This window comes from Eimeria tenella, genomic scaffold (genome assembly GCF_000499545.2).
Source record: "Eimeria tenella Houghton genomic scaffold, Eth_scaff116, whole genome shotgun sequence".
NCBI classification, from domain to species: domain Eukaryota; phylum Apicomplexa; class Conoidasida; order Eucoccidiorida; family Eimeriidae; genus Eimeria; species Eimeria tenella.
Genome location: NW_013541480.1, coordinates 1 through 14,845, shown reverse-complemented (window position 1 = coordinate 14,845; position 14,845 = coordinate 1). Strand labels below are relative to the sequence as shown.

The following is a 14,845-nucleotide window of genomic DNA, read 5'->3' as shown; positions in this document are numbered from 1 at the left end:
AGCTGTTCATGTAACCTCCGTGCGCCGTCGTTGCCCCCCTCAAAATGTACCTGTAAGACGTGCTTCACTCAAAGAGGAGGTTCCGTAGCCAGACGAAGACTCAAAAGAGATTAGATAAACAAATATTGCTGCATATAAAAAGCACGAATGTGCTTACAGGATCCAGACCATTCGGAGGCCTCAATTTCCGAGCTGAGGCACACCACCGTGATCGGCCCTTAAGGGTGTTACTCACAGCCCCAAACCCTCTCAGATGCTCATCATCCCACGGTAGATCGTTTAAGTTTTTCTTGTAGATTTTTAAGTACTTAAATGAAGAGTGAGAGGAGTTTAATGCAAACAATACTCCGTTGCTTCACGAGAGGAAGTGGCACTCAAATGTCCTGTAGAGTCAAACCTGCACGTGTTGCAGGATTGCCACTTTGTGTTTTCCGCGTTGCTTTCCGTGTTTTCTTTGTATTTGGTTTGCATTTATAGTTTATCTCAGACCTGTGGGCGAGACATCACAGTCTTTCCCAGTTCCTTCTCCGCTCCCTAGTCCCCCCAAAGCCCCCAAGGCCCTGCGCCTGCCGCCTGCTCGTTGGCTCCTTCTGGTTGTTTGTCTCTTTCCTTAGCTGTATTCGCATCATTTGCCTTGTTGTGGGGGGCTGGAAAAGATTGCACGGGCCGTGGGCTTCTGTTCAGGAGGGCAGAAGTGGCCTCGCGGATTCCGCATGGGGCGCTCTCTACCGGTTTTAGATTTGCGCCTGCAGCAACCCCCGCAGCAGCCGCAACTGCAGCAGCAGCAGAGCACTGATCAAGGAGCTCACTGGCGGCACAGCCAGCCTCAAGGATTCAGAATTACTTTTCAAGTGGACAGCCCCTTCGTGTGCTTTCCACTGCGTCCTTGATGAGAAATACGGGCCTGCATCATCGGGGGGGCCGCGAAAGGGGCCCCCCGCCCTCGGGTGGAATTGTGGGAAGCGGCTCATCTTGCATGCGTCTCTTTGCGTTTTTAAGTAATATGTTTGATGGCGAGATGACGCTGGATGAGAAGCTGGTCCTGCAGATCCTGAGGCGATTGGCGGCGACTCCTTACGATAAGGAAAATGCCGACCATGAACAAGTAAGCAACAAGGTGTCAACAAGTAAGCAGTGGAACCCGCTGGGTCTTTTCTTTTCCTTTTTGCCATATCTTCCCCAGTGTTTGCGGATTCCATTTTTGTTTTTTTGGCCTCAGTTCATGAATCAGCCGTTGTCTATGTGTCCTGCCTTTCCGTGCTCTTACTGTTGCCTTCAACGCGGGAGATGATCCTTGATTTAAATGGTAAATGTCATTTCATTTGGTTTTCTTATAGTGTGCTAAATCAGTGGCTTTGCTTTCGCTGCCTCCCTTGGGTGTCTGCACAGCTTCTGAGGAGATTTTTCTTGCTCTGTTTCCCTGAGGCCACATTAGAACCTGCGAAGGAAGAAGATTCGAGGTGGAAAGAAGTTGGGTTTCAGGTACAAGGGCCAGTTTGTTTGACAGCATTTGTGCCCCTGTTTTGTTTTCTTCGAAATTTTTGTCCGGTCTTGCCTTTTTCATTCAAGATCTGCGTTTCCCCTCAACAGCATTCATCTGTGCTGGTCCATCGTCGTCCGATTCTGTCTGTTTTCCCCTTGAGTTTGCTTTGAAGGCCCTATTTTCGTTCCTTTAGGTGGTATTTTACTTCTTTAGCTACTTGCAATCTGTGTATATGTGTCGCTATGGTTTAATCTCATCTGCTTTGCCTCTTCTGCTTTCCGTGTTTTCGCAGTAGCATGTCTTTGTTAGTTTTCACTTTGTGTTTCTGTGCCGTCGAATCCGTGCTGTCGATTTTTTTTTTGCATCTGCAGCCTTTCTTTTTCTCTTTTTCCGTCTTTGTCGCTCGCCCTCGCTCCTGTTGCGCCTTCCTTCAGGTTCTCATTTACCTCTCGACTGTGCAGCATTCTTGCGGTTTTTGCCTCTTTTTCATGTTATTTTATCGCCATTTTTAGCATTTTTACGTAATAATTTGATTCAGAGTGAAGACCCCCGCCGCGACTTCCGGGGCGGCGGTTTTCTGGCTCTGCAAAACCTTTGTTTTTTTCGTCTTCGCTATCCCCGACAGTTTTTTACCCTTTCGAGGAAGAGCTATACAGCGGGTTTCCCCATGGCTGCTGCTTTTATTAATATCACGGTTAGTCCTGCTGCTGTTCTCGCGGCTTCTTCTGTTCCCGCTGCTGCTGCCGTTGCGAGAACGAGCAGTAGCAGTGTGCGTGATTACCCGGTTCCTGGCTTGCTGTGTTCTACAGCATTTTGAGGAATTGATGATGTGGAATATTTTGTTCACTTTGGCTTCGCTACTGCTGCTGCTGCTGCTGCTGCTGTGGGCTTCAGCATATGCTGACTGCTTACCTCCGTCTCACCGTCTCAGCGGGTCTGGCTGCTGGGGAGATTCAGGCCCCTCGCCGGGCGATGCGTCACTTTTTGCGTCTTTGCCTGAGTCCTGCTGCATTGGAAGATGAGGCTGAAGAGCGCGTGCAGCTAAACGACTTTTCAAAAGGCTCCAAGGAGGGCTCGTTCTTGTGCCCTCCGCCCCTGCCGGGGGCTGCAGCACTGGCGCAGCGCCGGGGCTCAGACAGCTACTCCGACTCAGACTTGGTGCGTTCGGATCTGTCGGCTGCATCAGCGAACGCGCCTGCTTGCGGTATGCGTACAGCTGCAGCAAACGTGCCGCAAGGCCAGCCCACCCAAGCCAGCAGCCCTTTGCCCAGCGGGCCGCTGCTGCCGGGGCGGCGGCTGCGGCGGGGCTCTTCAGATTTAGGAAGGGGGCGCGTAAGAACAGGACAAGTCACGGAAAACCGGGTGTTGACGGTTTTTGGTCATTTATTTGTCTTCGCTTGCATGCGACTGGACCAAGAGCTGGGCTTGAGGGGCGCCTGGCAGCCGGACGGGACTGACCCTCCCCTTGCCCATTCCCCGCGGCACTTCCCGCACCACTTCTCCGGCCGCCGCAGACTGCACGGCCACTTCGTGCATTCTTCCCGGAGGACTTCTGCTTCCAAGGGCTCCAGCGGGAAGAGCCACCCGGCAGAAGAAACCCACATGGCGACGGAGCCATCAGCGGGCAGCGGAGGCGCTTCGGAGGCTTCGCGGGACTCCGTCTTGGCCCCGACGCAAGGCAGAGACACAGCGCCTGTCTCCCCCGCGAGGTCTGTTGCGGGAATGGAGGAGACGGAGCTGTGTCCGACTTCGGGGGAGCTGTCTGCCACCCCGTCGCCGCGCTCCACCGGCTCCGGCCGGGAGCAGCCTTCCGTGCTACCAGCAAATCCGGGGGCCCCCGGGGACTCTGGGTCTTGTGAAGCAGCTGCTAGGCCAGCTAGTGGCGGCTCTGACGGCCTGCTGCACCGGCGGGCGCAGCTGTGCTTTGGGGAAGCTCTCAAGGAAGTGCGCAATGCTGTTGACGCCGTCCTATGTGATGGCACTGTACAGACAGTGGGAGACTTGGGGGCAATCTGCCGAAGTTGCTAGCCACCTTACAACAAGAGCAGCCCAGCAATCCCGCCCTGTCGTTGCGCTTCAATTTGTAAAGACGAGTTGCTTAATTGTCCAGCTCACGCGTAAGGCGCTGAGAGGCACTGCCTCCTCTTGAAATACAGCAGAATGAGCAGCTGACACAGCAGCTGCACCGGGCTGGTTTCCAGCACCCCTCGGCACCCAAAGGGTTTACCAGCAGGGAGTCAAGGCTCTTAGTTGGGAATGAGATAGAAAGAGAGAGACACACGGAGGCCACGTGAGTTTTGGAGGCCAACTACCGTCCGGTAGGACCAACCGGAGAAGCAAACATATGTTTTTCGTGTATTCTTTCGAGGGACTGACTCAGCAGTTGCATTCTGGTAGTGCTGTGTGTGGCACACAAAAGGTTTATTTAAAGTAGTAGGGAGGGAACTTCAATTTGTTTTTGTTGTCAGTTGAAACCAGCAATGTGCTTACTTCCATTGCTGGCTAAAGCTTGGCGTATCAACACCCTTGTGGCGCGCATACACCGCTAATCTTCAGGCCATTGGCCGAGCGATCTCTGTTGAGTCGCATGAGGGATCTGAACCATAATTTGTTTTCGCAGCATTGTGGGCACAGCGCTGGGACTGTTCCTCTGTATTTTACAGTGGAAGGCATTGCTTACACTATTTTGCATGCGTACTTTACCACAAGCCTATGTAGCTGAGAAGTAAAGGGGCAGATGGTGCTTGAGGGACTTCAAAACGGCGAGGCATCACCTAATTGAGGCAGCTTAGTTCTCACTTTCAAGGATGCTTGGTTACGAATCACATGTTCGCTACCGTTTGCACCCGCGTTCTCTACTTTTCCTAGCTTGGACTTCAATATAGATACGCCAGGCAAGTGCATCTTCACAAGGAAACGTGGTCACTTTCAGATTGGAACACGCATTATTGAAAAGGGGATGAAGTACAAAATGGGCCGGCTGGCAATGTCTGAGCACAAGAGTGAGAAGACAGACTAAATTCTGACGAACCACTGAGAATAGAGTGGGGAATAGTGGTGAACTTTGGTCAGCATAGAAAGCCCCAAGAAACAGGCCCACCGTCCGTAGTTGGTGTTCTCACTACGTGCAAACTATTGGTTGGATGATGTTTGTGGTAGCAAACACTCAACTGAGACCCAAGGGACAGGCCCGCTGTCCGTAGCAGGCATTATCGAGCAGCATGCGTGCTTTCATTGCTGGCTAAAGTGTGGAGCATCAACTTGGACTCTGGTGAAATTGAGCTACGAACGGGGAATTCAAATTCGTAGCTTAGAACCCGAAGCCGCACCGAATACCCCGAAGAGCAGTATGTTTCTTAAACTTGCACCGCAGAGCGTAAGCAATTCTTCTGCATCATTTTCCACACATGAACGTCGAGTGAACTTTATTCAAAAAGACCGGATCGGTGTTGATAAGAAAAGGTGTTTGGTTTAATTCATTGCGAGCGTTCCTTATTAGAAGAAGCTGCTCCATAGCTCATCAAATATACACATGAGCTAGCGCAAACAGACTTGATTTCATCAGCTTAAAATGTGCCACTTTTTCACAGAAGTGACAAAGTAAGTGGCCAAGTGAGCGTAGGACAAGAGATGCATTATGTTGATGCATTACGCTTCCAGACTGAAGGCCGCTGCAAAGGTCACCCCTTAAAAAAACAGGGCTACCTGTAAAATTGCAGCTTCAAAAAGAAAGCCTGAGGCAGAGGACAACTTTGCAGTGAAAGTCAAGACTGAGTCCAAAACAATACCCAGCTGCTGCTTCACTAGGAGCCAGACGGAGCTGCGAAAAGAAGACTACGCGCCTTTAAATCCAGTTAACAAAAGCAGCTTCAAGTACTTTTGCAGAAACTTGGTCGGTGCTGCGTTGTCTTCATGCGCGCGGTTGACTGTCCAGTGTCGAGTGCTAATCGCGCAATCGGGAAACGACAAACAACGCGGCGGCAGTTGGTGCTGGTTGAGCTAAGGCGAGGGCTCTGAGTGCTGGTCTGCGGCGTTCTGGACAGTTTCACTTGTGCTATCGCTCCCTTGACCTTGGGCTGTCTCTACGCTCTTCCCTTCACCCTCCGGGGCTTCCTCGTGCTGCCTTTCTTGAGGCTTTTGAGGTTTCTCTTCGGGAGCTTGCTCTGGTGCGTCGTTGTCTCCGCGCGAGTTGTTATTCTGAGCAGTTCTGAGGATAACGTTCCTGAGCTGCTCAATTCTCCCTTCGATTAGGCCCCTATATCTTTCTTGAAGGATCTGGAGTAGCCTAAGTCGATTCTGCAGCTCTCGTTTGGCAACTGTGCATTCTTGTACGTTTGTTTCTGTGTTCTCCTGAAGGCAAATACCTTCCTTGCCTTTTCTGCTGCTGGATATGGCGCTGCGGCATTCTGTGCCGTGCTCCCTTAGAATGTCCGCGACATGCTGAGTCGCCTGCTGATTAAACAAGTCCAGATAGAACACCAAATGCATATGCTTAATTTCGTTTTCAGACAGCCTGAGCGCGGCAGCCTGAGAAGTGACAAATTCTTCGTAAGAGGTCCAGTGCCCTTCCCCTAGGTATCTGAGCATAGACCTTCTTAGCAGGTCCTCGTGATTGCAATGTGTATTTTCCTCTCGGTTTGCTACGCTTTCATTTTCTTCTTCATTTGCTTTTTCGGACTCAGCGGGCAACCGAGGATCGCAAGAATTCAATGCCAAGTACAAATCCATTAGAGCAGTTGAGGAATTTCCAACATTATTCGCCTCGGGCCGTGGGTTCGATCTGCTGGATGTACTTGCTCCATATTGCTCACGGGGAGAGCGGAATTGAAAAGATGCGATATCGAGAAGAGGCAAGCCCTCAAGATCTGCGATATGAAACAACAAAAACGGACATAGGCAGCTTATATAGCGGACCAATTGAAAGAAGCGCGGCGCATGTACTACATAATAAGATGGAGAAAGACTAGGTAGAGAAAACGAACCTGTCGCGTCGCTTGCGCCTGAAGAAATTTCATGAGATACTTGTCCATGAGCAGTTTCTCCCAAGTTGGTGACAGGCCGCATTTGGTCATATTCAGAAGTCTGCGAAACAGGGTCTCTTTGTTGCGAAACAGGGTCTCTTTGTTGCTGGTGTTCTTCTGTTTGCTCTTGTCTCCGTTCTGGAGCTTGCTGCCGCTCTCGGCCGTTTCGTGGTTGACGGTTTTGTCTTTCTCTTTGCCTTCTTTCGTCTCTCATGAGAAATATTTGGTGCCTCAGCTTGCCAGACATGCGTCTCCACAAAGCACGGGCGTACTGCAGAAATCCAAGCAAAAAGACAGAGTCGCCAATGAAACTATCACGCAAAGGAGCATGTGGGTGCCAACTATACTTTTTATGTGAAAGGACTTGACGCTTGACCAAAAACAATCGAAAGCAACTGAACTGCTTACCTCGACATCGTCTCGGAAAATGTGAAGAGGCACGCCATTGGCATTGCAAGGAGCTCTAGAGTTTTGGGGGTTCATGCGATTATTGGGGCCTGGAACTGCTCCTCCTTGATAACGCATGTTTGGTTGTGGGTAGAGAGGCCCTTGGCGTCTTCTGTTGTTGTTGTGTCTGGAGGCGTTGCTATCTGCTCTTGAACTTGGGTACTTCGAGGCCCTAGAGGAGCGTGGGCTGTGAGCGTCTCTGGCAGCTGCTTGTGAAACTTCAGCATTAAGGGCTTTCTGCTCCTCCCTAATCCGTCCTCGGGCTTCTTCTAGTTGCTTCTTGTGGTAATCTTCCATACCGTAAGGAATCCACAGGCCTGTACTGTCGTAGAAGCCCAAAGGTGAAGGATCAGGAACCCAGTCAGGAACCATGTGTCTAGCTGCTGCGCCGCCGCCGCTGTACATCTGTTGGTGCTGCTGCAGCTTTCCCAAATACCTCTGCTGCTGTTCAAGATAAATGAGGCGCTGATGCACAAACTCGGGGTCATGATGATAACCCCGTTGATGGTTGATGAATTCTTGCTGATTCTGAAGGTGCCTCAGTTGCTGCTCCAAGTACTGCTGCTGTTGGTGGATTTGCCTTTGCTCTTCGCTCAGAAACTTTGATTGCTGCCAGTGCTTTTGCGGCTGCTGGGAACGTCCATGTTGATCTGTTGGGTACGACAACTGCTGCTGCTGCTGCTGCAACCTGCGCTGCTGCTCGTCTAGTTGAGCTTTCTGGTGCAGTATTTGCTCCCTTTGTTGGTGCAGATTCATCTGCTGCCGGTGCAAATGTTCTTGATGCTGCTGATGAAGCCGTTGCTGCTGCGGATTGAGGAAGCGTGGCTGCGGCCTCCAATGAGGTCCTTGCTGCGCATGGAATGGTCTTGGCAGCGGATGCATGAACCTTTGTTCTTGCTGCTCATGTTGCATATGCGGAAACGGCGGGTAAGCAGGCTGCTGCGGAAATCCTGGATGCGGTCCAAGTTCTGTTGGAGGCGGCATGTTGGGTCCTGGCTGCTGGTGTTGCATGTGTGTGTGAAAGTGCCCCGGGTGTCCGTTCATTTCGGCCACATACTGCTGTTGTTGCTCTGTGTATGCTGGTTCATTGAAGGCGATTGGCTGCTCTTGCTGAGGTTGAGGCTGCTGCTCAACCTGCTGCTCTGTGTGCTGCTGCACTGGTTGTTCCGCATTCAGAGAACCCTGTTTCACCTCGGGTTGTTGTTGCTGCTGCTGTTCTTGTTGCTTCGGTTGTTGCTGCTCTTGTTCCAGCTGCCCTTCTTGCAGCTGTTCTTGTTGCACTTGCTCTTGTTTAGGCTGCCCTTGTTGCGGCTGTTCCTGTTGCATCTGCTCTTGTTGCAATGCGTGTAGCTGCTGCTGTTCTTGGTTCTGTAGCTCCTGGTGCTGGTGGCATTGCTGATGGATCTGCTGCTGGTGCATGGGAGGCCGACCATGCATGTGCATGTGTTGCTGTTGAAGAAAGTGGAGTTCTTCAGGGCTTAAAGGTCGAGGCGGCTGCAGCGGCTGCACGTGTGGTGGCATTGGGTATATAGGATGTCCATGCATCAGAGCTGGTGAGTAGGGAACCTGCAAACAAACAAACAAAAACGGGTGAATGAAGTTTAACTGTCACATTTTTCATAACAAAAGCTGAGCAATACGTCCATGCACCTATATGTGCTTGCCATTTGGCACATAAAAACCTCAACAACAAATTCACATGAAAAGAGTCTGAATTATATACGAGCATTTTAGTACGCACAAATAAAAACGATGCCCAAAGTTAACAAGAAGAATTGATATGAAACATAAGTAGATAGCTCTGCGATATATTTCGGGCAGTTATGCGTGCAAACAACGCAGCCTTGCATATTCATGAATGAAAACAGGATAGAAAAACCAAAAACATCTTTTACTCTGTTGTTCATCGGAGGTGGTGGGGGCGGTGGTGGCATAACTTGGCCGGGCTGAGGGGGCATGAAATACCCTTGTGGCTGAGAGAAATAAAGCAGAAAGCACATCTGGCACAATATTCTTTTTCAGAACAAAGGGGAAAACGGCTGCCAGCCAAAACGCGATTTAGGCATGCAGTTTTTTCAAGAATTAAACCATTACATCTGCTTACCAGCGGGTGTTGTGGGTAATACGGGGGACTAGAAGCCTTGTACCAAATCCCTCCTCGGGGAGCAGCATTTGGCCCGAAGCCATGATAATGTGGCGGGCCTTGTTGGCGAGGGAATGGACGACGAGGCTGCTGCTGTTGCTGCTGATGGTGGTGCTGCTGGTTTTGCTGCTGCTGTGGGTGAGCGTATTGGCGAGGAAAGTGCTGGGGGTGAGTGGATGCTTGTCTAATGCTGATGTAGCCGCCTCTGCCGCGGTGGTGTTGAGGGCCGTTGTGGTGCGGGTGGTACTCTCCGTTGTTAGCAGCAAAGTTTCCTTGTCTTTGTTCGTAAGGCCGGCTTCCGCGGGGAACTCCTCGGCTTCCTGGGTGTTGGTATCTGCCGCGTTGCTGCTGGCGTTGGTAGTGGGGCTGTACTACTTGTTGTTCTTGACGCTGGGGGCTGTTGGGAGGAGCTTTGGGGGTTGTAATGCTTGCTTGTACTTCCTCCTGAGTAACATTTGGCATCTCTGCTTCTTGAGAACTTGCTGTTTCTTGGCTTCCAGAGCTGGGCAGCAGGGGACTCGTGCTTTGGCCGTCTGCAGCGTCGAGTTCGGTGGTTTCGGACTCGCTGCTGTTCCCCAGCAGCAAAGTGTACCCATTTTGGTCTCTTGTGGACTCTCGAGGCACCGTTTGCTCCGCTTCTTCTCCAGAACTCCTCACAGAAGTTGAGGCAGAGACTGCAGCAGGCGGCGTGCTGTCGCCTACTGTTCCCTGGTTAGAACAAGCTACGTCGGTGGCCTGCATGGTTTGCGCTGGGGCTTCTTGAGTCGAGGTTTCAGGGACGGCCACAGAAGGTGCTTCTATGGGGAAAAAACAGAAAGACACACTAGGAAGTAAATTAAGCCCACAGGCAATTCGAGCCCAAATAGGGTGCTAGCATAAACCACTCATATTGAGGCCAGCAACTGCGATGAACTTCAAGCTACAACTAAAGCCTACAAGCTAAAGAGGTGTCGCTGGTGCTTGATCGCTAGCTTAGCTGACAAAGTGCACTGCAGCAATGAAGCTCTGGGGATCAGGCCTGGAACTTTCAAGTGCCTACGGCAACTGATTTTGCCTTCTTACCAGTTGGTTGAACTGCAGTTTGAGTGGCGGCGCACGGAGTACGGTCTTGCTTAACGGCTACTCCAGGCGAACAGGCAGTGAAAGAAATCGCGAAGGCTCCCAGGATCATCAGTGCGAATTTATGAAAACGATTCATTTTGGCCAGACTCTCGGTGCTGAGAAAAGAGGCACACAACACAGAGACGGAATATACTTTACTTGTAGCTCAGGCAAACCACAACTTTGCCGAACTCCCTGCACTGCAGTGCGTGATATGTTGCTCTGAGGTGAAATGCATACAATTGTAAGGCTAAAATGAAAAGGAGGCACAAGCTTAGTCGAGCTGATGATGCGCACAGAAGACTGAGGCCTCCTGATACTCTACAGGACTGTGCTCCTTGGCTTGGTAAGGCTTAACAGAGACTTCAAAGAAGGTTTTTCACTGGCAACTAGTGTGTGTGATGACAGTCACAATAAAACCATATCATAAAGTGGCACTAGGGGGCAGGAGAGAAGGGATCTCACGCGTAAAACGAATATGGTGGCGGCTATCAGCCTTCAGTCGGCGGCGGTCGTCGATTGGGCCACGAGAACCAAAGCCGCGAAAGCCCGCTGGGTGTTGAAAACTGTATTAAAATAGAATTAAATATATTTCACTGTGTGCAAAAGCCTCCAAAATGCATTTCCACACATTGTGATGGACCTTTACTGAGACGCCGGAAGGGCCGCGGCAAGAGCCGGTGAACACGGCGGGCAGCGGGCGGGCCACGTGCTGCAAGCCATGGGCTCTGTGGCTGCCTGCTCAGCGACGCCTGCCATTTCAACAGGATCGAAGGATATCAAAATGCAAATAAATTTAGATTAATCCTTATTTCAATGGGACTTTCCATGCAGTATTGCGTGGGCCGCCGAAACATTAATCGAGCGTTTCACGCTCATCGAGACAGTTGCCATCATGATGCTTGGGACTCAACCGCTCATCGCACCCGTGGAGGCCTACCTTTGCCAAATGCACACTTTATATGCTTCAAAACAAGCCCAACTAGGTGTTTAATCTCGATTTCAAACGTTTTCCGTCTAGATTTCATAATGAGATCGCGCCTTGGCTCCCTCTGGCTATGCCTTGCCAAGACAAGGCTACAGATTTCAGCTAGCGGCAATGCTGAAACATCCCCTGTTTGCAGATGAATTTTGAATCAACCAAAAGCTTTTTCAGCTGACTACTGCCTTTTAGTCTGGCGTTTCTCCAAATCGAGGGCCTCTTTGTTCCCGTAAGGCAGTATGAGCCCGCGATCCTACCCAGGCTGCTTGATAGTTACAATCAAGTAGACAAGGACTTCCAGTCCTCTGTCCCTGAACCGCTCATCAAGCACCTCAATCAATTTTTGAAGAACGTTATGTTTGCCACATTAAGTGGCAATTTTGACGCTAGACATTGCGGTGTGCAGTATCAGCAGGTTCAGGGCAGACAGTCAGAGAAAGTAAGCAGCCACCACTCCAATGCAAGCCCACGGCCTCTGCCCAAATATAGAAAAAAGTGAAATCTACATTTTTTCATTTAAAAAGAGACTAGATTTCTTTCTGGAGCTTCAGGCGTCCAGCCTAGTCACTAGTTACCTTGTGTCTATGGGATAACTATGCTTCGAAACACCGGGCTAAAGATTTACCCTTTTACTCTTCACTCCCAGTGGAATATTCCTCGCACCATAGAGGCTCGACTTTTGGCTCTTTTCAAAGCCAAAGAGCGGCTTGAACCTTGAGCCACTGCAAAGCAGCTGTCCTAATGTGTGCACTAGGCGCCGCAGAAATTATCCTATATATGTAATATATATATTACTTGTTAGAATTCCTCCTTTTTGGCATTCCTCGACTAAGCGACCCGGCCTAGCTGCGCGGCTACTAGAGCCCCCCAGAGGCCTGTAACCTTGCCTTGAGTGTTCCCGTTCTGTCAGATATTTCATTTGTCGCTAATTGCATTTTGGAGGGCAGTGGAAAAGGCATTTGAGCTCGAGGTTTTCCTTAAAATCCAAAAGCGCAGCACAAAACTGCAGCAGCTACAACCTCAATCGCAGCTGAAACTCCAGGCCTTGTTTAAACATGGGGGAAAAGTCCATTAGTTCTACCTCTAGACTTTAAACCCCGCCCGAGGCTGCACTAATAGTATTGAGAGCCAAAAGCCCATTTTCTTTGTCATGTGAGCTCAAGTACCAAAATCCCCTTCAAATTGTGGCAGCAACAGGCGCTGTAAAAAGATATTATCAAAGCTCCTTTGAAGCTAAAGTCCCTGAGATTTGAATTTTGGGACTTTTCTTTTAAATGTGGGCTTCTTTTGATAAGATTAAAACTGCAAAGATTGCACGGCGTCCAGCGGATCTTTAAAAAAACAAAAGGAGCAAAAGGCACGGCCGTAGCGGCAGCGCGTTGGCAAAGTTTGGGGCACAGGCTGCTGCCTGTGATTTGCAGAACATCTCAAAGATGCTGCTGCTGCTGCTGTTGCTGCGGACTCAGGTGGAGAAAATATTCCTTTGGAAGGTGCTAGAAAGCCTTTGCTTCTCCTCTCTGGCATCTGGCCCTTATGCCCCGCCTCAGCCTGCTGCACGAAGAGCTTCAAAGATCATCTGACCTCTCAAAGCTGCCTAAAATGCATTTAAAAAACCTGCTGCTGCAGTCAAGGCTCCCGAAGGCTTCATCTAGCCTCAGCAGTGCCTTGGGGTGCTCGAGCTGCAGCTTTCAAGGGCCCTGAGCTTTTGCAGTTTTGCCGCAGCAGGTCCAGTCAGCTCTTTGGCCTTGCTGTGCTGCTCTGAGCCTGGGCTATTCTCGCTGGCTGCCCCACGCGCTTACCCGCAGCCCTCTTGGGGGCCCCCAAGCATAGGGGACCCCCACCCCAATGTCGGGGCCCCCCCCACTGTGGGGGGGCCCTTCCAGCGTTTTGGGGTCTTTGCTCCCACTTGAAGTGGCCCCGGATTCTGGGGCTGTGGCTGCATGCCTTAGGGCCTCAGACCGAGGCCTCAAGGCCAGGGGCTTTTCAGCATTCGTTTGGCCTCTTGTGCTGTACCTCCATTCAATTGTACAGGGGGGCCCTCTGTGCTGCTCTGGGGGCCCACAGCTCTGGCTGTTTATATTTGTAAACAGCCAACTGTTTATGAATAAGTGCTCTTCTGGATTTGTTTTTACTTTTGAGACTTAGATACACAGGAAGCGCTGCAAATAGAAAAAGAAATGAATGGATAAATTAAACATCTCCACGGTTTTCTATATTATAGAGGCAAAGTGCATTTCTTGTTCACAAAGCAGAGCAATAAATATGAGGGGCACCACAGCACAAACACAGGCTTTTAAAGCCTGGAAAAAGACAGAAGCGAATTACCGAGGAACCCACTTAGTGTCACAGATCCAACAGCTGTTTCTTACACCTTTTTGTTTCTTCTTAAGCAGGATAAAAAACATAAATGAAAGGGCTGGAAATGGACACATTTGGAGGAGACAGAAGCAAAATGAGGGACAAGGGGGGGCAAGAGAGGTCAAAAACGAAGAGAAAAGACTGCAAAGAATGAGCCAATTGGAATCAAGATTCTGGCCTCTGCTGCAGCGATCCGAGCATTTATTGCGCGACGCAAATTAACTAATGCATAGAGCTGAGGGCCTGCGACGTGGACTTTTCAAGGGCCTCCCACCTGCTTAAGAGAAACAAAAGACTAAAAGGTGAAATAAGGAAAGAAAAAAAATGAAATAAAAAGAGGCAAAACGAAAGAAATGGGAAAGATGTAGGGGGCCAGCAAAAGCAACATAGAAGAGAGCTTCAAACGAAAGAAAGGCTCGAAAGAGGCATTTGAAGTGCAGACCAGATAAACAAAATGACTTGGGATAAATAAATGAATTCAAATAAAGGCGCTAGGGAACATGAAGGCGTCTGTAAAGATCGGATAAATGAAAAGGAGAAAATCTGACAAAAGAAAGAAAAAGAAAACAATACAGCCAAGCGACAGAGGCACACACTTACGCAAAAAACGAAGCAAGTAATTAGGGCCAAAGAGAAGAAAAGGAATGCACAGAGGAGTCAATAAGAGGCAAAAAGTAAAAGCTGAAGTGAGCCAAAGGATGCGGCGAGCCTTTGCTCTATTGCCATTATTACTAAGCAGCAAATGATCAGTTAGCGGCCAAATAAAGAAACAAAAGACCTGGAATAGAAAGAAATCTAATTAACAACCAAAAAGAGGGAGATTTTATGACAAATAAGAAAAACAGGCTTTGGTTCCCAAGTGACCCCCACGCCCACCCGGGGAACTCACGCAAACCAAAAAGCATGCTAGGGGATCAAATATGTTTTCTCTTTATTTCGAAAAAATAAAAAAATGTAATAGATTTTCTAATGACAAAATTAATCAGCCATAGGTTCCCACACTCGCTTGACCAGCGGCCTCTAGGGGCCCCCCTTTGGGTCCTTGGGGCCCCTGAGGATTCGTGTTTGTTTGATTACGCTATCTCCCAGAAGTTTTCCCTATATTTAAATCAATTTTAATGATGAAATGGAATTGTTTGCTCCCGCAAGATCAGTTTCTGCCCCCTTTTCCCGCTTGGTCTCAAGAAACGAACCCAGGATCCGACAAGTCCTGATCTGGACCTTCTGCTGGGCGAGCAGCAGCCCCAGCAGCAATCTGCCCAGTACCCTTTTTTAAGAAATCTCGGGGGCCCCCAAGCAGCCAGAGGGGC

At 49.9% G+C, this 14,845-nt stretch overlaps 2 protein-coding genes across 2 annotated transcripts; one reads left to right on the top strand and one right to left on the bottom strand.

Annotated features, from left to right (window-relative positions):
- Positions 1 to 889: 889 nt before the first annotated feature.
- ETH_00001525 (ELMO/CED-12 family domain-containing protein, putative) lies at positions 890 to 3,511 on the top strand (the record flags this gene model as incomplete). The annotated part of the gene is made up of 4 exons (XM_013372980.1): positions 890 to 1,105; positions 1,390 to 1,482; positions 2,022 to 2,177; positions 2,378 to 3,511. The coding sequence occupies 4 exons, from the start codon at positions 890 to 892 to the stop codon at positions 3,509 to 3,511; spliced, it is 1,599 nt and encodes a 532-aa protein (XP_013228434.1).
- Positions 3,512 to 5,482: 1,971 nt separating this feature from the next.
- Positions 5,483 to 9,835, bottom strand: ETH_00001520 (uncharacterized protein; the record flags this gene model as incomplete). The annotated part of the gene is made up of 5 exons (XM_013372979.1): positions 5,483 to 6,348; positions 6,466 to 6,775; positions 6,913 to 8,517; positions 8,847 to 8,924; positions 9,056 to 9,835. The coding sequence occupies 5 exons, from the start codon at positions 9,833 to 9,835 to the stop codon at positions 5,483 to 5,485; spliced, it is 3,639 nt and encodes a 1,212-aa protein (XP_013228433.1).
- Positions 9,836 to 14,845: the final 5,010 nt, after the last annotated feature.